This window comes from Dendrobates tinctorius, unplaced genomic scaffold, assembly GCF_039654945.1.
Source record: "Dendrobates tinctorius isolate UK_male_01 unplaced genomic scaffold, ASM3965494v1 ptg000257l, whole genome shotgun sequence".
Lineage (NCBI taxonomy): Eukaryota > Metazoa > Chordata > Amphibia > Anura > Dendrobatidae > Dendrobates > Dendrobates tinctorius.
In genome coordinates, this window is record NW_027361924.1 from 5,957,372 (window position 1) to 5,979,175 (window position 21,804).

Below are 21,804 nucleotides of genomic sequence, written 5' to 3' on the forward strand. Positions count from 1 at the left end.
GAGACTGGCTAGGCCACTCCAGGACCTTGAAATGCTTCTTACGAAGCCACTCCTTCGTTGCCCTGGCGGTGTGCTTTGGATCATTGTCATGTTGAAAGACCCAGCCACGTTTCATCTTCAATGCCCTTGCTGATGGAAGGAGGTTTGCACTCAAAATCTCACGATACATGGCCCCATTCATTCTTTCATGTACCCGGATCAGTCGTCCTGGCCCCTTTGCAGAGAAACAGCCCCAAAGCATGATGTTTCCACCACCATGCTTTACAGTAGGTATGGTGTTTGATGGATGCAACTCAGTATTCTTTTTCCTCCAAACACGACAAGTTGTGTTTCTACCAAACAGTTCCAGTTTGGTTTCATCAGACCATAGGACATTCTCCCAAAACTCCTCTGGATCATCCAAATGCTCTCTAGCAAACTTCAGACGGGCCCGGACATGTACAGGCTTAAGCATTGGGACACGTCTGGCACTGCAGGATCTGAGTCCATGGTGGCGTAGTGTGTTACTTATGGTAGGCCTTTTTACATTGGTCCCAGCTCTCTGCAGTTCATTCACTAGGTCCCCCCGCGTGGTTCTGGGATTTTTGCTCACCGTTCTTGTGATCATTCTGACCCCACGGGGTGGGATTTTGCGTGGAGCACCAGATCGAGGGAGATTATCAGTGGTCTTGTATGTCTTCCATTTTCTAATTATTGCTCCCACAGTTGATTTCTTCACTCCAAGCTGGTTGGCTATTGCAGATTCAGTCTTCCCAGCCTGGTGCAGGGCTACAATTTTGTTTCTGGTGTCCTTTGACAGCTCTTTGGTCTTCACCATAGTGGAGTTTGGAGTCAGACTGTTTGAGGGTGTGCACAGGTGTCTTTTTATACTGATAACAAGTTTAAACAGGTGCCATTACTACAGGTAATGAGTGGAGGAAAGAGGAGACTCTTAAAGAAGAAGTTACAGGTCTGTGAGAGCCAGAAATCTTGATTGCTTGTTTCTGACCAAATACTTATTTTCCACCATAATATGCAAATAAAATGAAAAAAAAACAGACAATGTGATTTTCTGGATTTTTTTTTCTCAGTTTGTCTCCCATAGTTGAGGTCTACCTATGATGTAAATTACAGACGCCTCTCATCTTTTTAAGTGGTGGAACTTGCACTATTGCTGACTGACTAAATACTTTTTTGCCCCACTGTACCAGCTGTACATATATAATTATATACAGGAGATGCCCAGGTTGTACCAGCTGTACATATATAATTATATGCAGGAGATGCCCATGTTATACCACCTACACATACATAATTATATACAGGAGATACCCAGGTCATACCAGCTGTACATATACAGTCATATGTTAAAGTTTGGGCACCCCTATTAATGTTAACCTTTTTTCTTTATAACAATTTTGGTTTTTGCAACAGCTATTTCAGTTTCATAGATCTAATAACTGATGGACTCAGTTATATTTCTGGATTCAAATGAGGTTTATTGTAATAACAGAAAATGTGCAATCTGCATTTAAACAAAATTTGACCGGCGCAAAAGTATGGGCACCTCAACATAAAAGTGACATTAATATTTCGTAGATCCTCCTTTTGCAAAAATAACAGCCTCTAGTCGCTTCCTGTAGCTATTAATGAGTTCCTGGATCCTGGATGAAGGTATTTGTGACCATTCCTGTTTACAAAACAATTCCAGTTCAGTTAAGTTTGATGGTCACCGAGCATGGACAGCCCGCTTCAAATCATCCCACAGATGTTCAATGATATTCAGGTCTGGGGACTGGGATGGCCATTCCAGAACATTGTAATTGTTCCTCTGCATGAATGCCTGAGTAGATTTGGAGCAGTGTTTTGGATCATTGTCTTGCTGAAATATCCATCCCCTGCGTAACTTCAACTTCGTCACTGATTCTTGCACATTATTGTCAAGAATCTGCTGATACTGAGTTGAATCCATGCGACCCTCAACTTTAACAAGATTCCCGGTGCCGGCATTGGCCACACAGCCCCAAAGCATGATGGAACCTCCACCAAATTTTACTGTGGGTAGCAAGTGTTTTTCTTGGAATGCTGTGTTTTTTAGCCTCCATGCATAACACCTTTTTGTATGACCAAACAACTCAATCTTTGTTTCATCAGTCCACAGGACCTTCTTCCAAAATGTAACTGGCTTGTCCAAATGTGCTTTTACATACCTCAGGTGACTCTGTTTGTGGCGTGCTTGCAGAAGCGGCTTGTTTCGCATCACTCTCCCATACAGCTTCTCCTTGTGCAAAGTGCGCTGTATTGTTGACCGATGCACAGTGACACCATCTGCAGCAAGATGATGCTGCAGGTCTTTGGAGGTGGTCTGTGGATTGTCCTTGACTGTTCTCACCATTCTTCTTCTCTGCCTCTCTGATATTTTTCTTGGCCTGCCACTTCTGGGCTTAACAAGAACTGTACCTATGTTCTTCCATTTCCTTACTATGTTCCTCACAGTGGAAACTGACAGGTTAAATCTCTGAGACAACTTTTCGTATCCTTCCCCTGAAAAGCTATGTTGAATAATCTTTGTTTTCAGATCATTTGAGAGTTGTTTTGAGGAGCCCATGATGCCACTCTTCATAGGAGAATCAAATAGGAGAACTACTTGCAAGTGGCCACCTTAAATACCTTTTCTCATGATTTGATACACCTGGCTATGAAGTTCAAAGCTCAATGAGGTTACAAAACCAATTTAGTGCTTCAGGAAGTCAGTAAAAAGTAGTTAGGAGTGTTCAAATCAAGAAAATGATAAGGGTGCCCATACTTTTGCACCAGTCAAATTTTGTTTAAATGCAGATTGCACATTTTCTGTTAGTACAATAAACCTCATTTGAATCCAGAAATATAACTGAGTCCATCAGTTATTAGATATATGAAACTGAAACAGCTCTTGCAAAAACCAAAATTGTTATAAAGAAAAAAGGTTAACATTAATAGGGGTGCCCAAACTTTAACATATGACTGTATAATTATACACAAGAGATGCCCAGGTTATACCAGCTGTACATATATAATTATATACAGGAGATGCCCAGGTTATACCAGCTGTACATATATAATTATATACAGGAGATGCCCAGGTTATACCAGCTGTACATATATAATTATATACAGGAGATACCCAGGTAATACCAGCTGTACATATATAATTATATACAGGAGATACCTAGGTTATACCAGCTGTACATATATAATTATATACAGGAGATGCCCAGGTTATACCAGCTGTACATATATAATTATATACAGGAGATGCCCAGGTTATACCAGCTGTACATATATAATTATATACAGGAGATACCCAGGTTATACCAGCTGTACATATATAATTATATACAGGAGATGCCCAGGTTATACCAGCTGTACATATATAATTATATACCGGAGATGCCCAGGTTATACCAGCTGTACATATATAATTATATACCGGAGATGCCCAGGTTATACCGGCTGTACATATATAATTATATACCGGAGATGCCCAGGTTATAACAGCTGTACATATACTGTATAATTATATACCGGAGATGCCCAGGTTATAACAGCTGTACATATATAATTATATACCGGAGATGCCCAGGTTATAACAGCTGTACATATATAATTAGTTATGGCAGGTTATGTAATGGCCGTGAACATGCTGCTCTGTACACTTGGAATGTGTTTGGTACATCCGTAAATCCAGGTATGGAACTGTGGGATTCCATAGCGGCTCCCAGTTAGAATGGTTCACACCTCAGCAGGAGGTGCAGATGGCCATCAAGTGGTGCCAAGCTGATATGCAGTTGGCTTGTGAAGATTAAGTAGGGATGGGGCTTGAACATTGGAAAGCCTTGGTCAAGTAAAGACACCAAGGGGGTTGGTTCGCTAAGGTGGACCTATATGGTGGGGTGGTGAATTGGTGGTTACAAGCAGTAGGTTGAAAACCGGCAAGTTTGATAAAGTGCATCTCCTGTACCAAGTCAAGAGCTGACATTCCAATTCTGCCAAACTGGTCATAGAGAGCCATGAGCAGACCTGGAAGAAGTCGTTACTGCTTTGCAGCAGAAGAGTGAGGCTTTCGGCATAGCTGAGAGCTTTAGTCAGTTCACAAGTGGCCAATAGTTCTGAGAAACATGAGTCTGAAAGGTGGCCAGAGCTGGATGAGTAGTGCTAGACTTAACCTTGGGAGCAGCTATAGCTGAAGTTGCAGAGGGAAGGTGTGGAGACAATGACCTGGGAAGGACCACTGACAACTTGTAATGGGCAGTTCCCGTGGCCAGTGGTGGTGTGGCCTGACTGGTTAAGTCTGGTGAAGTGGGCTGACCAGGGTGGGATAGATGGGGAAGTCAGCCCTGTCCAAGAAACACTAACATAAAGACCTATAGAAAATCTACAGCGGTCGAAAAGAGTTCTAAATATCTGTTAGAACGTTCATGGTGTAAGGTGGACTGCAACCATGAAGGTTCTTTGCCTCTTTTGAGGACTGTAACCATCAAGACAAAATATAAATTTATTGTTTTAACCAAAATGGATGGTGAATGTTTTTCCAAGCGAGAACCACTTGAGCCCCGGAGGCTTCTAAGTGTCATGTCTAGACAATCTAAAGCTTTATGCACAGCACTAAAACCCATCTAACTAATCACCTAAATCCAAAATGATGAGTTTCCGCCTTCCTAATTCTTAGATATTCATTCTTTATGTGAGAGACTTGGGCGGAGGGCTTATCACAGCCTTTGCTACAGGGAACTCCTGGATACTTTAGGGACCGTAAAGAAACCCTTTTAAGACCCACCTAACGTATCTTCGGCACACTGTTCTTGTGTTTAAGCCCATGAACTTTGTGCAACACAAAAACAAGAAAAAAATAAATAGACGGTATATAATATTCCGATCTGACACTGAATTGACGTCGTCTTGTTGTGGAATCCTCTCGTTCTGTGAGAATAGCCTCTCTGTAACCCTAAGAAGCACATACTCATGATTTCACGCCATTCATGTTTTCCACAGGGGGATGTTTAAATATAAAGCTATGACCCTGTGTAGAAAGTACCTTCTTTTCGTCAGTATGGTCTTATTTGTTGTCAGCTTCTTCTGGTACCGCAACTTATATCAGGTAAGAAATGATGCTTTGCATTTATCATTTTAATGGGTATAGAATGAATTAATTTCTTACTATATTTTTATTGTGGTTCTAGTCTCATTTTTGTAATTCAGAACTCTAAATCCTCTGCTGTGGACATAGCATGAATTATTTAAATATCTGCTTCCAGCAGCCACCACTAGGTGGAGCTCACTACAGTCCTGTATGCAGCAAACACAGTAATAATGCGGTATGGACCCAAGTTCCCACTAGTGGCTTTTGGAGCAGGCTTATGCTGTGGAGGGACTATATTGATTGCGTTGTGTTATTTGTTATAGTTTGGTTAAGTGCATGCTGTTCCTCTCTGTATTATATGACCTCTCTGCTTTGTTTCATGCTTTCTGTATTCCTCCTCCATATTGTTATCAGGAAGATAACAATTGCTGTATAGCTGTAATAATACTATTAATTTTCCCATAGTATTGTTTGGCTCCTTCTGATTCTGCTGAAAGCTGAAAATCTGCAACAGGTTATGGGCCCAGATACCCTGATGATAAGCACAGGGCAGCTTGGTGCACAGACTGACACAAGGACATTTTCAGAGGTTCTTATCTTATGTGTTCAAAAAAGAAAATCAGTATATACATCACAGGAGAGAAAGAAAACGGCCAACGGCCAAGAGCTTACATGTAGAGTATAGAGGCCAAACTGAATAATCACAATTGGCAAGAAAAACAGATGAGCAAGTGCCACCAATAGATTCTTTGTGGTGGATTTCCAAATGATCCACTTAAAGGGGTTGTCCGGTCCAAATTGATAAGTCTGCAGTTATTCCGTGGACTTATGAATCAATGGTTTCTAAGACAGGACCGGAAGGTATGTATACGTTACTCCCAGCCTTGCACCACACACACGGTTGTACACTGGGCGTGGCCTCGCTTCAGACAAGTGTATGGAGTGAGGCCACGCCCACTCTATGGGTTCTAGTCGAGAGTATGTATAATGCATACGTACCCGCTGGTCCTGGCTCAGAATCGCCGCAGTGCAGTGTGTGCACTGGGGAGGATTCATAAGTCTGCAGTTGTGGCACCCCAGGAGTTTGGTTGCCACAATGGCCTTGCTTCCCTCCAGGGGGGAGCGATATCATGCCTGGAAGCAAAGAAGGAATTCCCTTATCAGGTAGTTCCAGCATACTACACAGTTACAGCTCCAGGCCAGCATGGGGAGCTCCAAAACTGACTTCAGGGGAGCTGCTCTCTCTGGTCAGGAGGAGGAAGTTAGAGAGAGTTAGTGCTTGAACAGGGTAGAGACAGGATGTGTGGAAAGGAGCTGGGGACAGGAGCTATAGCTGAGATCACCCCCAGGCTTGAGCGCCAGAGACTGGACCCCGGAGTCCGAGGCTGTGTGGGTACTAAAACCCCAGCAGCAGAATCCGGAGGACAGAAGACTGCAGATCCTTTGTCCCCAACTGATACTTGATGACTGTGTGAGCCGGAGACGCCAGATAGGAGCGATCCCTGAAGTAGGCTACGCCTGCCTGTCATGCGAGTGGAGTTCTACCTAAGTAGCAGACAGAGAGAAGAACTTGAATAGAGTTTACAGCAGCAAGTACCTCAGAGAATAGTGCTAGAAAGGAGGTCTCACAACCCACCTGAATAAGGAGATTCTCAAATTGCTTTCAGGCTGTCCGACTCGAGAACCATCTGTAACCTGAACCCTGAACTGTACCTGCACAGCTCAGTAAAAGGTAGAGGAAACTTCACTCTGTTGTGTCCTCTAATTATTCCTGCATCACCTATCCAACTCTGCTACATCTATCATCATCAAATGCAACATCTTCTCTATCACAACTGCCCTAGGACAAAGCTCTGCCTGTGGAGAGCTGTACCAACTCTGCTGCTGACGTATTGTTTTGTAATTTACCTGACACGTACAGTGCACTGATTTACGCACTACAGACAAGGCATCAAAGAGACCTGAGTGTAGAATTTGTAAAGACCGGGATAGTAGATGAATACCAGAGAGAAAAAAAAGGAAATCATACAGGACCCAAAGAAGGTGACTGTGGAATAGTCCTTACGTTACTGTGCATGAAGTTCCTCTCTGTATTATATGATCTCTTTGGTTTGTTTGCATTATTTTCTTCCTGTAATTCTTCATCCATGCTGTGATGATGTCCAGAATAAAACAGTTCATTCATTATTCTGCTGAAAGCTGAAATCCGCAACATGGGTGCCTGCAAGAAGCCAAACTTTTAATATTCAGAGAAACAAAGCTCTGACTTCTGAAGAGATTAGAGAGAAGTGAGTCTAATTTACCAACTATGAAGAAATTTGCCAGGAAATTAATTTCGGGGCTAATCGATTTTCCACCACACATCAAAAGTACTTCAGCTGAGGTGTTCTGGGACTGTATCCAACCTCTCCCCAGCTCTTTAGTGCAAATTACTGACTTAGTAATGTCAAAGTGACCTCAACATATATGGCAGTGGATAAATTGATGGTAACTTATTGTAACCAGATGAATTTTCTCCGCACACTATTCCTCTTCACTGCTGTGCTGTCACACACTATCTCTACAGTTTCTTCAGTGGTTCTATCATTCTCTCCCTATATCTATGTATTGCTACATTTTGTATTATGATGTTCTATCACTATCCAGATTCATCACAAATTGGCTGCTACATTCCCTGCCTCTGCTTTTATACTGCCTATGATCACTCTTTATTGGCTGTGCTGAACAAAGTGATGATATGATAGCTACAAGGCTTTATTGGGAAACCCACCCTCCCACCTTTGCCCGAGTTCATGTGATTCTTCTCTGGTGGATGCAATCTTTTACAATATGAGAAATTATAGCATAATTAGAAGTGATGAGTGAATGTACTCAGATTAGGTGTAATCCGCGCGTGCTCATGTGCTAGCCGAGTGTCTTTGGCATGCTCGAAAAATATGTTAGAGTCCTCGCAGCTGCAGGTTTCACACCTGTTCAACAGTAGGAACTCATGCAGGGATAACCTAGCAAATAGGCAATCCCTGCAGGTGCTGAGGATGTCGAACAGGTGCGAAACATGCAGCTGTGGGATCTGGGACATATTTTTTGAGCACGCCGAAGACACTCGGTTAGCACATGAGGATGCAAGATTATTCTTCTCTCTCACTTTGGCTTGCAGGCCGTTATATTTGCCACTCATTGCAGATGCATTGTCATAACTTTGACCACAGCAATTTCCGAGGTCTAGGTCATGTCTCTTCAAAATTTCCAACAAGGCATTGAACATGTCTTGAACGCCATGGCCTTTGTTTGCCATGAATGTTACAAAGTATTCCACAGGGCCATCTTTCTCCATATACCTCAATACAAGGGTTAGTTGGTCAACGTGAGCTGCATCGGGTGTGGAGTCCAAAGAGATGGAGTAGTATTTTGATTTGTTAACTTGAGAAATAATTTCTCTGAGGACTTGTTTGCCCATTACAGTGATAATTTCTTCCATAATTGTAGATGACAGGTAACTTGCCGCGATTGGCTTGAGTTTTGATATGTTGCGCAAGAAAGTTGTCGTACTGGGTGATGAGTTCAAGAATGTCCATAAAGTTTCCATTTCTAGGTGATCCATCCAATTCGTTATCTCCTATAAATGCTAAGCCACGCTCGGCAATAAACTGAATAACATTTACTACTTGTTTCAATACAGACCTCCAGTAATGCTCCATAGCCTCGACCTATTGTGTTAGCTCCGTATCAATTTGCCCAATCGCTTTTAACCTCATATTGAAAGCAAATGAAGAGTTCACATGTTCCGCTGACTGCTCATGACTTTTTATACGTTCTTGTGAATGTTTCCAATCACAGAATCCATTAAATGAAAGCTGAGAAGACTCAGATGCTGTAATAAAGCACATCAGTCTGCACGTGAAGCAATAAATGCATCCTTTAGACGGAGAGAAGCATAACCAATTCCTCGTTATGACTTCTCCATTATGATTTAGACAATGGAAAAGCCCAAGTGTGCACATTCTTGGAATATTGCGGTCCTTTCTAGGTTGCTGAGCCGAGTGTGCAATGAACAAACTTTCATCACAGTGCTGGATTGTTGATACACCCCTTTTCAGCCAGTAATCTTGCATCTGTTCCAAAATAATGGATGGCCAAAGTCCAATGTCATCGCCTCCTGGTGGGCCCTCAATTTCACCTTCTTCATAAGATGTGCCACTATCAGTCTCCTTTTCTTTGTGTTCTTCAGTTGTACATGTTACTACCTCAGCCTTTTCTTTGCCAGGATCAACAACCATTTCCACTGAAGCATTGTCAAGTTGATCAGATTCTACAAGGTCATTGCTGCTTTCCGACACTTGCCTTGAATTAACAGTGAAGAACTCGTCCAATTGTCTTGTCTTTGCTATCTCTTCTGTTGATTTCATTGTTGCTTTTTTGCCTTACATCTTTTAGAAGCCCCAGACTCCCAAATTCTTGTACGATGTCTGTGCCTATCTCCTTCACGATTGTCCATGATGGTAATCTAAAAGTAACAAAATGACCTTGTCAACCCTAGAAGTCCTGAAAGGGAATTAAAGATTAAAATATGTACATATGTATGTATGTACAGTTAGGTCCATATATATTTGGACAGAGACTACGTTTTTCTAATTTTGGTTCTAGACATTACCACAATAATAATAATAATAATAATTTTTATTTATATAGCGCCAACATATTCCGCAGCACTTTACAATTAAGCGGGGACATGTACAGACAATAAATTCAATACAAGTTAAGACAATTCAAACAATGACATTAGGAGTGAGGTCCCTGCTCGCAAGCTCACAATGAATTTTAAACAAAACAATTCAGATGCAGTTGAAGTTCAGACGTTCATCTTTCATTTGAGGGAATCAACATTAAAATTGGATGAAGGGTTTAGGAGTTTCAGCTCCTTAACATGTGCCACCCTGGTTTTAAAGGGACCAAAAGTAATTGGACAATTGACTCCAAGGCTATTTCATGGACAGGTGTGGGCAATCCCTTCGTTATGTCATTCTCAATTAAGCAGATAAAAGGCCTGGAGTTGATTTGAGGTGTGGTGCTTGCATTTGGAAGGTTTTGCTGTGAAGGAAACATGCGGTCAAAGGAGCTCTCCATGCAGGTGAAATAAGCCATCCTTAAGGTGCAAAAACAGAAAAAACCCATCCGAGAAATTGCTACAACATTAGGAGTGGCAAAATCTACAGTTTGGTACATCCTGAGAAAGAAAGAAAGCACTGGTGAACTCATCAATGCAAAAAGACCTGGGCGCCCACGGAAGACAACAGTGGTGGATGATCGCAGAATAATCTCCATGGTGAAGAGAAACCCCTTCACAACAGCCAACCAAGTGACCAACACTCTCCAGGAGGTCGGCGTATCAATATCCAAATCTACCATAAAGAGAAGACTGCATGAAGGTAAATACAGAGGGGTCACTGCACGGTGCAAGCCACTCATAAGCATCAAGAATCAAAAGGCTAGACTGGACTTTGCTAAAAAACATCTAAAAAAGCCAGCACAGTTCTGGAAGAACATTCTTTGGACAGAAGAAACCAAGATCAACCTCTACCAGAATGATGGAAAGAGAAAAGTATGGCGAAGGCTTGGTACAGCGCATGATCCAAAGCATACCACATCATCTGTAAAATACGGCGGAGGCAGTGTGATGGCTTGGGCATGCATGGCTGCCAGTGGCACTGGGTCACTAGTGTTTATTGATGATGTGACACAGGACAGAAGCAGCCGAATGAATTCTGAGGTATTCAGAGCCATACTGTGTGCTCAGATCCAGCCAAATGCCGCCAAACTGATTGGTCGTCGTTTCCTACTACAGATGGACAATGACCCAAAACATAAAGCCAAAGCGACCCAGGAGTTTATTAAAGCAAAGAAGTGGAATATTCTTGAATGGCCAAGTCAGTCACCTGATCTCAACCCAAGTGAGCAGGCATTTCACTTGTTAGAGACTAAACTTCAGACAGAAAGGCCCACAAACAAACAGCAACTGAAAACCACCGCAGTGAAGGCCTGGCAGAGCATCAAAAAGGAGGAAACAGCGTCTGGTGATGTCCATGAGTTCAAGACTTCAGGCAGTCATTGCCAACAAAGGGTTTTCAACCAAGTACTAGAAATGAACATTTTAGTTACAATTATTTAATCTGTCCAATTACTTTTGGTCCCTTTAAAACCAGGTTGGCCCATGTTAAGGAGCTGAAACTCCTAAACCCTTCATCCAATTTTAATGTGGAGACCCTCAAATGAAAGCTGAAAGTCTGAACTTCAACTGCATCTGAATTGTTTTGTTTAAAATTAATTGTGGTAATGTCTAGAACCAAAATTAGAAAAATGATGTCTCTATCCAAATACATATGGACCTAACTGTATATTGTAGAAATTTGGGCAGTCTATATCAAAGACTGCTGCTGGGCTTTATATGTCAGAGGCTGCTGCTGGGCTGTATATGTATGAGAGGCTTCTGCTGGGCTGTATATGTATGAGAGGCTTCTGCTGGGCTGTATATGTATGAGAGGCTTCTGCTGGGCTGTATATGTATGAGAGGCTTCTGCTGGGCTGTATATGTATGAGGGGCTTCTGCTGGGCTGTATATGTATGAGAGGCTTCTGCTGGACTGTATATATATGAGGGGCTGCTGCTGGGCTGTATATGTATGAGAGGCTTCTGCTGGACTGTATATATATGAGGGGCTGCTGCTGGGCTGTATATGTATGAGAGGCTTCTGCTGGGCTGTATATGTATGAGAGGCTTCTGCTGGGCTGTATATGTATGAGAGGCTTCTGCTGGGCTGTATATGTATGAGGGGCTTCTGCTGGACTGTATATATATGAGGGGCTTCTGCTGGGCTGTATATGTATGAGAGGCTTCTGCTGGACTGTATATATGTAGGGTTCGAGCAGGCTCACAGGATGCAGTGACGAGACACGAGACTGAATGTGGGGTGAAATAAACTTTTATAAGTTTAAAGCCGCAAGGGCTAAACTGCTTCAATCAAATAAAGAAGAAACACCTATTTGTCCTCGCAGGGACTCGTAAAACAACATTCAAACAGAAAGGGTCCTTATTTTTCTATAGTGCACTTAGCCTTCTGGGCGTCGCTCGAGTTCACGACCACTCATGGGTTGCAGATGTAGCTGTCTTGCAATCCACGATTTCCCGGAAGGACTCGTGCTCGTCCGGCCCTGAAGAAACCGGAACGGTGGGGTGCAGCAGGCCCTGAAGGAACCAGAACGATGGGGCGCAGCAGGCCCTGAAGAGACTGGAATGATGGGGCGCAACAGGCCCTGAAGAAATGGAGCCGGTGGGGCACAACGGGCCCTGAAGAAGCTGGAACGGTGGGGCACAACAGGCCCTGAAGAAACTGGAACGGTGTGGCGCAACAGGCCCTGAAGAAATGGGGTCGGTGGGACACAACGGGCCCTGGAGAAGCTGGAACGGTGGGGCACAACAGGCCCTGAAGAAATGGGAACGGTGGGGCACAACAGGCCCTGAAGAGACTGTTCGGGGGGGTAAATCTCCCAGGTGTCCGTTTAGAGGCGCTCGTTCCCCAGCCAGGTCATGACGCAGTTCCAAAAATATAAACGTTAACAAACTCTGCTCAGTGTCCCCTCAGTAACCGGGATGGGGCTCTGCGGCCGCCTATAGCGAGGTGGCGTCCCCTGAGGTCGGTGATGACGGGGCCGTAGCTGTGGGAGAAGACAGGGGGGCAGTGTCCTGACCACTGTACCGGATTTCTGTCTCGTCGCAGCGGTCACCTGAGATCCCGGTCCTGTCACACCACGGAGGGAATCAGCGGCCGTCACTTTATCTGAATGTTTGCGGGGAGGGACTCCCGGGGAGAGTCTCTTACGCGTCACTCTTCGGTCAGTCTCAAATTTTCCTTTTACAGTCTCCTGCCTGTCTCACTTTCCCACACCGTCAGTTGCCACAGACCTCCCTCTGCCGCACGGCTCTCTCTCTCCTGTCAGGCTCTCTTCCAACTGCCACCTTAGCGCGCCCCCTGCTCCTTTTACCCTCGCCCCGCCCCCTGTTGCCCTGACAACTTCAATCGCATGTCTCCCTTTGTAATCCCCCTGATGTGGTTTCTTCAATAACCCTGATGGCGGTCCCCCTGGTTCCGGCCCAATCACTATATAGGGGTCCTCCTCCCCACATTCCCCCACCCTGTAAGCTCGCCAGTCCTCGGGCGAGGGTGTTAGTCTATTGAGATTGGTCTGTAAAGGTGTCAATATTTGTTGCCATACGAACTGGTCTTGTTCATACCGTTCGGGGGGTTTGCCGGCTGTTGTCCGCTCGGAGCGTCTAAGTTCGACTGGGGTGGAATCTTCTGGGGTGGTGGACGTCGGTGTGCTGCAAGATGCCGGTGGGTTAATTGTGTCAACTGGCTCATTATTGGGTGGAGGGCCCTTGGGAACTGGAGGGAAATCCTCGTCGTCTGAGTCCCAGTGTTACGGTTCTAAGTAGGAACCGGAGAGTGGACCCTCTGGGTCGTGGCTCCAGAGCCCCCGAGGGCGAGCGGCCCAGGTGATGACCACCCCCTATACAGGGAGTGTTAGGGGCAGGCCCAAGGGGGGTGAGACCACGACAGCCGGAACCAAAGGGACGACCCAGGGAGTGCACTGAGGGAAAGGCCAAAGGATACTGACTAGAGTAGAACCGGAGCAGGGGGAACAGAACGTAGGGAACCAGGACCGATCAGGATGGAGCCAGGACAGGAACGCTGGAAGAAAGAAGGGAGAAAGGTTAGGGGGAACTGACCTAGGGGAAAGGGCGGAACCCTAGCTAAGGATCAGCCGATGACAGCAGCAGGGAAGGACCAGGCGAGGTACAGGCACGGAGGCAGCAGAGGAAACAGAGCGGGGGTCTAGTCGGAGCTATGGAGCGGAGAGCAGAGCGCAGACCAGAGAGAGGGGGGACCTGAGAGTCGGGGCGACGCTGCGCAGGAACGCTAGCGCCACAGAGGAAGACAAACAGGCGTCTTACCTTTCGAGACGCCAGACAGAAATACCCGGTGGGCGCCGCCATGTTGGGGGCGGAGCCACCGGGTCACGTGCTCCCAGGATGCCCCGCGGTGAGAAACGAGCGAGTGCGCATGTGCGTGCCTCTGACGCGGCGTGACCCTGCAAAGCCAGACAGGGCACGGCGCGAGGATGAAGGAGGGACGCACCGGGAGGAGGAGGACCCCAGGTGAGCATCGGGGCACGTAATAGTACCCCCTCTCTTACTCCCCTCCTTCTTCAGGCGGGATAGAAACTTTCTCATGATATGAGGAGCATTGATGTTCTCCCGGGGCTCCCATGACCTTTCCTCAGGACCGAATCCCTCCCAATCTACCAGAAAGAAGGTTTTACCTCGGACGGTCTTCTTTGCCAGGATGTCCCTGACATCAAAGACGTCCCCAGCGGAGCTAGGTTGCGGAGCGTGGGACGAGGCTGGCTGAAAGCGATTAAACACTGTGGGTTTGAGAAGCGAGACATGGAAAGTGTTGGGGATCCGCAGGGAGGCAGGCAATTTTAGTTTATAGGTTACATCATTGATGCGAGTCAAAACCTCAAAGGGGCCAACGTAACGTGGACCTAACTTATAAGAGGGGATTTTTAGTCGAAGGAAGCGTGAGGACAGCCAGACCCTATCGCCTGGATGATAAGGAGGGGTGTCCAGGCGCCTCCTGTCGGCGTATCTTTTCATCCGATCGCTAGCTCTCTCAAGGGACGTTTTAGTCTCCTCCCAAATTTTAGAGAATTCTGAGGACAAGGAGTCCGCCGCCGGCACGCCCGAGGTGGGGGACACGGGGAGAGGAATGCCCGGATGCTGCCCAAAAACTACAAAAAAGGGAGACTTGGAAGAGGACTCGTTGGGGTGATTGTTGTGAGCAAATTCCGCCCAGGGTAGCAGTGAGACCCAGTTACTTTGGTGTGCATTAGAAAAATGTCGAAGATAAGTGGTTAACACCTGATTGATCCGCTCCACTTGGCCGTTGGATTGTGGATGATAGGCGGAGGAGAAGTCCAGGACTACTCCCATTGAGCTAGAGAGAGCTCTCCAGAAACGAGAGGTGAATTGAACACCACGGTCAGACACGATGTGCTGGGGAAAACCATGAAGTCGGAAAACATGGTGCACGAAGATCTTCGCCAACTCGGGCGCAGAAGGCAGACCAGGTAGCGGGATGAAATGAGCCATTTTGGAAAAACGGTCTACCACCACCAAAATGACAGAGCAGCCGGAAGATGGAGGTAGATCCGTGACGAAATCCATGGCGATGTGGCTCCAGGGAACCGATGGAACCGGCAAAGGATGTAAGAGACCAGAGGGTAGCCGTCGTGGAATCTTATTCCGGGCGCAGGATGAGCAAGAAGCGGTAAATTCCAGGACATCCTGGCGGAGTGAAGGCCACCAATAATGGCGGGAGATGAGGGATAGAGTCCTCTTGGCTCCAACATGCCCGGCGATCTTAGAAGAGTGTCCCCAGTGCAGAACCCTTACTCTGTCATGGTCCAATACCAAGGTCTTGCCTGGTGGTGGGTTGACCAAACTTAGAGGGGCTAGGGTGACGATCTTTGCTGGATCGATGATGTGAGCGGGGCTCTCCTCTTCATCGGTCGGGAGAAATGATCTTGATAAGGCATCAGCTCTGATGTTCTTATTACCTGGACGAAAGCGGAGCTCGAAATCAAAGCGTCCAAAAAATAGGGACCATCGGGCTTGCCGGGGATTGAGCCTTTGGGCAGACTGAACATAGGCCAAATTCTTGTGGTCGGTAAATATCGTAAAGGGATGGACAGCTCCTTCGAGAAGGTAACGCCATTCCTCTAAAGCCAGTTTGATTGCTAGTAGTTCTTTGTCCCCAATGGAGTAGTTGCGTTCGGGGGGAGAAAAGGCTTTAGAAAAGAACCCACAGGTGACAGTCCGGCCAGAGGAGGTTCTTTGCAGGAGAACCGCCCCCGCTCCCACGGAGGATGCGTCGACCTCGAGAATGAAGGGTCTCTCGGCATCAGGACGGTGGAGAACGGGCGCTGTAGCGAATTCTCTCTTCAGAGCTTGAAAGGCGTCTTCTGCCTCGGGAGGCCAGAGGCGGGGATTAGCTCCTTTGCGCACAAGAGCAGAGATGGGCTTGGTTATGGTGGAAAAATGAGGAACGAATTGCCTATAATAGTTTGCGAAGCCGAGAAAGCGTTGAATGGCTTTGAGACCAAGGGGACGGGGCCAGGCCAGGATCGTGGACACTTTCTCGGGATCCATCCTCAATCCAGACTTCGAAACGATATACCCAAGGAACGGCAGGGACGGTTGTTCGAAGGCGCATTTCTCCAACTTGGCAAATAGGTGGTTCTCCCTTAGACGCTGCAACACTTGCCGTACATCTCGTCGATGGGTGGAGAGATCTGGAGAGAAGACAAGAATGTCGTCGAGATAAACCACGACACAGGAGTAAAGGAGATCCCGAAAAATATCATTAACGAGCTCCTGGAATACCGCTGGTGCGTTACAGAGGCCAAACGGCATCACCAGGTATTCATAGTGACCGTCACGGGTGTTGAATGCGGTCTTCCACTCATCCCCAGCGCGAATTCGGACCAAGTTATAGGCTCCTCGAAGATCAAGTTTGGTAAATATTTGCGCCCCTCTCAGGCGATCAAAGAGTTCGGGGATGAGGGGTAACGGGTACTTGTTCTTAATCGTGATGCTGTTCAGACCTCTGTAATCAATGCACGGGCGGAGCGACCCGTCCTTCTTCTTGACAAAAAAGAAGCCTGCGCCCGCAGGAGAGGAAGACTTCCGTATGAAACCCTTGGCTAAGTTCTCTTGAACGTATTCCGACATGGCTTGCGTCTCTGCCGGCGAGAGCGGATAAATCCTACCCCGCGGAGGGGTGGCTCCAGGGACGAGCTCGATGGGGCAATCATAGGGTCGGTGAGGCGGAAGGTTCTCGGCCTCCCTCTTGTCAAAAACATCCGAAAAAGAGCTGTAAGCAATGGGCAACCCGGGGGGTAAGAAAGGGGAAGGAGAACCACCCACGGGACGCACCGGCAGCAGACACCCAGACCCACAGGACTCCCCCCAGCGCAGGATATTACCCTTATGCCAGTCTAAGGTAGGGCTGTGGGCTCGTAACCAGGGAAGGCCTAGAAGGATAGGGTGAGAGATGCTCGCTAGGACATAAAAAGCGATCCTCTCCTTGTGTAGGGCCCCTACCTGGAGTTCTACCTCATGGGTGACCAAGGTAATGGTCTCTTGGAGAGGTTTACCATCCACGGAAGCAAGGATCCGTGGAGTTTCTAAGGTCTTGACCGGGACCGAAAATTTAAGAACCTCTTTGAGCCTAATAAAATTTCCCGCTGCGCCGGAATCCACATAGGCTGCCAGAGAAAAACGTTTTCCACCAGCGTGCAACAAGACAGACAGAGTGAGGGGTAGAGAGGTATCATACACACCTAGGGAGGCCTCTCTTACCTGACCTAGGCGGAGGAGTTTTCCGGACGTTCCGGGCAGGTACGGACCAGATGGGAGTCACTACCACAGTAGAAGCAGAGACCGTGAGTGCGTCTTTCCTCCCGGCGTTGTGCAGATACCTTAAGCCGGTCTACTTGCATGGGTTCAGGCATGGAAGCAGAAGCGGATATTCCGGGTCGAAGACAGGGTAGAGCGCGGATAGTTGGGGAAGCACGGGGAAGTCTCCTCTCGCGAGCACGTTCCTGGAACCGAAGGTCGATACGTGTGGCTAGCGAAATGAGATCTTCTAAGGCAGTGGGAGTATCCCGCCCAGCTAACTCATCCTTAATTCGACCCGCGAGGCCTCGCCAAAAGGCCCCTACCAAGGCCTCGTTATTCCATCCCAAATCAGAAGATAAGGTTCGGAATCGGATGGCATACTGACCCACGGTTTGGGACCCTTGGTGGAGGTTAAATAGAGATTCCGTAGTAGAGGCCAGGCGACCCGGCTCGTCGAACACTCGACGAAACGTCTCGAAGAAGGTACCTAGCTGGGAGACTACCGGATCATCACGTTCCCAGAGGGGGTTAACCCACGCTAAAGCGTCTCCCTCAAGATGGGAGACAATAAAAGCCACCTTAGCGCGCTCAGTGGGATATTGCAGGGGCAGGAGTTCGAAATGGAGGCGGCATTGATTCAGGAAACCTCGGCACAGCTTGGGATCCCCATTATAGCGGGGCGGCTTAGCTAAACGGGGTGGCGGGTGAGGCGCCTGGGCTGGAACGGGAGCTGCCGCAGCCGACTGTAAGGAGAGTAAGCGGTCATCTATGGAGGCCATATAACTGAGGATATGGGTCTGGGTATCCCTTTGCTGGGCCAGTTCCTGCTGCAGTCCAGCCAGTTGTGAGGCATTCCCAGGGTCAGAGGACTGGAGCCCGGAAAGACGAGAATCCATGGATTTCATGAAAGCCATGATACGAGTTTGATTCTCTCGCAAAAACAGCAACTCCTTTTGAGCCGCAGCGGCTCCAGCGGGGTCCATGGCCTGTTTGTTCTGTTACGGTTCTAAGTAGGAACCGGAGAGTGGACCCTCTGGGTCGTGGCTCCAGAGCCCCCGAGGGCGAGCGGCCCAGGTGATGACCACCCCCTATACAGGGAGTGTTAGGGGCAGGCCCAAGGGGGGTGAGACCACGACAGCCGGAACCAAAGGGACGACCCAGGGAGTGCACTGAGGGAAAGGCCAAAGGATACTGACTAGAGTAGAACCGGAGCAGGGGGAACAGAACGTAGGGAACCAGGACCGATCAGGATGGAGCCAGGACAGGAACGCTGGAAGAAAGAAGGGAGAAAGGTTAGGGGGAACTGACCTAGGGGAAAGGGCGGAACCCTAGCTAAGGATCAGCCGATGACAGCAGCAGGGAAGGACCAGGCGAGGTACAGGCACGGAGGCAGCAGAGGAAACAGAGCGGGGGTCTAGTCGGAGCTATGGAGCGGAGAGCAGAGCGCAGACCAGAGAGAGGGGGGACCTGAGAGTCGGGGCGACGCTGCGCAGGAACGCTAGCGCCACAGAGGAAGACAAACAGGCGTCTTACCTTTCGAGACGCCAGACAGAAATACCCGGTGGGCGCCGCCATGTTGGGGGCGGAGCCACCGGGTCACGTGCTCCCAGGATGCCCCGCGGTGAGAAACGAGCGAGTGCGCATGTGCGTGCCTCTGACGCGGCGTGACCCTGCAAAGCCAGACAGGGCACGGCGCGAGGATGAAGGAGGGACGCACCGGGAGGAGGAGGACCCCAAGTGAGCATCGGGGCACGTAATACCCAGCATATGGACTCCGGTTCGGATGTCTTCGGGACGGGTTCCAGTTGCTTCGGGTAGGTAGAAATACACAGGCGTAACATATTACGATGCACAATGCGAGTGGGCAGTGTTTCATCCTGCTCGGGCCGTATTTCGTACACAGGTCCTTCTGAATGGATACGGCGTAGTACCCGATAAGGACTCTCTTCCCAACGTGACTCCAGTTTATTCTGGGGGCGTTGATCTAGTACAAGCACACGGTCCCCGCTTTGGAGATGGGGAGGGGAGGTTGTATTCTTCCCTGGGTGTTCCCAGTCTTGAAGTTTGGTATGTACAATTCGGTGAAGAGTTTGCAACCTGTGGCGATGATTTCGGACCCAAGACGACACTCCGGGCCAGGGCCGAGGCTCTTCGGGGTCCAACTCTACCTCCGTGATCCCTTTACCCTCTCGTCCGAACAGCAGGAAATAAGGAGTATAGCCCGTTACTCGATGTACCCGATTATTATAAACCCACACTAATTCAGAAACATATTCAGGCCAACGAGCTTTCTTGTCACTCTCCAGAGTGCGTAGCATTTGAATCAATGTCCGATTAAATCGCTCACAAGCCCCATTCCCTTGCGGGTGATATGGTGTGGTCCGGGATTTATCAATCCCATAAAGATGATGTAGTTCCTCTATAACTTTCCCCAAAAAACATGCTCCCTGGTCGGAATGTATGCGTTGAGGACAGCCGTACACTTGTATAAAGTTTCTGCAAATTGCGGAGGCGGCTGACTCCGCGGTCTGGTCTCGAGTAGGGGTGACCACAGCGAATTTGGTGAAATGATCCACCATGACGAGGCAGTGTTCGTATCCCTGGAATACGGGACCAATGTGCAGATAATCCACCGTCAGGAGCTCAAAGGGTTCTGAAGTCACAATCGTCCGTGTTGCGGCCCTCTGAGCAGGCGGTTTGGCCAATTCACATAAGCGGCAGGTACGGCAAACTTCGTCCACAACAGCCGACAAGCGTGGGTGATAAACTTTCTGTTGTAACCATTGCAAAGTCTTTTTGACTCCAAAGTGGGCCCCTTTTTCGTGAGCCTCTCGAGCCAGTTCGTGTAGTTGTGCTCCGGGCGTAACCACCTGCCAAACAGTCGTTGAGGTTGTTTGCGAAGTGATTTTACGGTACAGTAGTCCCTTTCGGATAATCAGTCTCTGCCATTGTCGCAGCATCAGCGACAGGTCTTGGGTCAAAGCTTGTCGTTGAGTATCAGTGGGTAATTGACCAGCGGCGACCCATGTCCGGAGAAGTCCAACTTCTTCATCTTCTTGTTGCTGTTGTATCCACTTATCACAAGATTGTTCCAGGATGCCCCTATGGGCCTCTGGGGAAGATACTTTTGCATCAACGTTGGTGAGCACGGCAGCGGTAAGAGCAAACGGTATTTCCTCTCCTTCTAATTCTTCGTCTCGATTCTTTCCGGGAGTTGTATGTCGAATCCTAGAGAGAGCATCTGCATGAACATTTTCGGCCCCCCTTTTGTAAATAATCTTGTAATTGTACTTCGCCATTCGGGCCACCCATCGCTGCTCCAAAGCCCCCAACTTGGCGTTTTCCAAATGAGCCAGTGGGTTGTTGTCAGTTCGCACTACCACCTCGGAGCCCGCTAGGTACTCTGCGAATCTCTCCGTCATAGCCCACACCACTGCGAGGAGCTCGAGCTTAAAAGAGCTGTAATTGTCAGGGTTACGCTCGGAGTCATGGAGTGAACGGCTTCCATATGCGATCACCCTCCCCCGGCAATCTTGAACCTGTGACAATACAGCTCCTAGCCCGTGAAGACTCCCGTCAGTGTGCAGGATGAACGGCTGAGAGAAATCCGCATAAGCCAACACTGGGGCACCCGAGAGTGCAGCCTTGAGATCTTGGAAGGCCTCTTCCTGAGGGTGTTGCCACTGGATTTTTCACCCATTGGCCCCAGCGGGAGCCCCCTTCAGCAGGTCATGCAGGGCTTGAGCTCGACATGCAAAATTCTTTACGAAACGACGGTAATATCCAGCTAACCCCAGAAAAGCCCGCACGTCTTTCACCGTCTCGGGGGTAGGCCATTCTTGGATAGCAGCAATCTTCTCCCGGGATGGCCTCACACCCTCTGCCGAAACGACATGACCCAGATACTCAATCTGAAAGCGAAATAGGTGGCATTTCTGAGGCTTCACCTTCAACCCGTACTTTTGCAGCCGGCTGAGTACCTGTCCCAACCGCTTCAGGTGGTCCTCGAAGGAGGCGGCATAGACAATGATGTCGTCCAGGTAGATCAACGTGGCCTCAAAATTGAGATCCCCTAGACATCGCTCCATCAATCGCTGAAATGTCCCGGGGGCATTGGCCAGCCCGAATGGCATTCGATTAAACTCAAACAGTCCCATGGGCATTATGAACGCCGTCTTAGCTCTGTCCTC

The 21,804-nt window shown here is 48.0% G+C and overlaps 1 protein-coding gene across 1 annotated transcript in view; it reads left to right on the forward strand.

Moving 5' to 3' along the window:
- Positions 1–21,804, forward strand: part of LOC141069252 (NXPE family member 4-like) — a 67,435-nt gene that overhangs the window by 8,266 nt on the left and 37,365 nt on the right. The window contains exon 2 of the mRNA XM_073558705.1: positions 5,011–5,116. Coding sequence (XP_073414806.1) covers positions 5,011–5,116 — 106 coding nt within the window. The remainder of the gene's footprint in view (positions 1–5,010; positions 5,117–21,804) is intronic.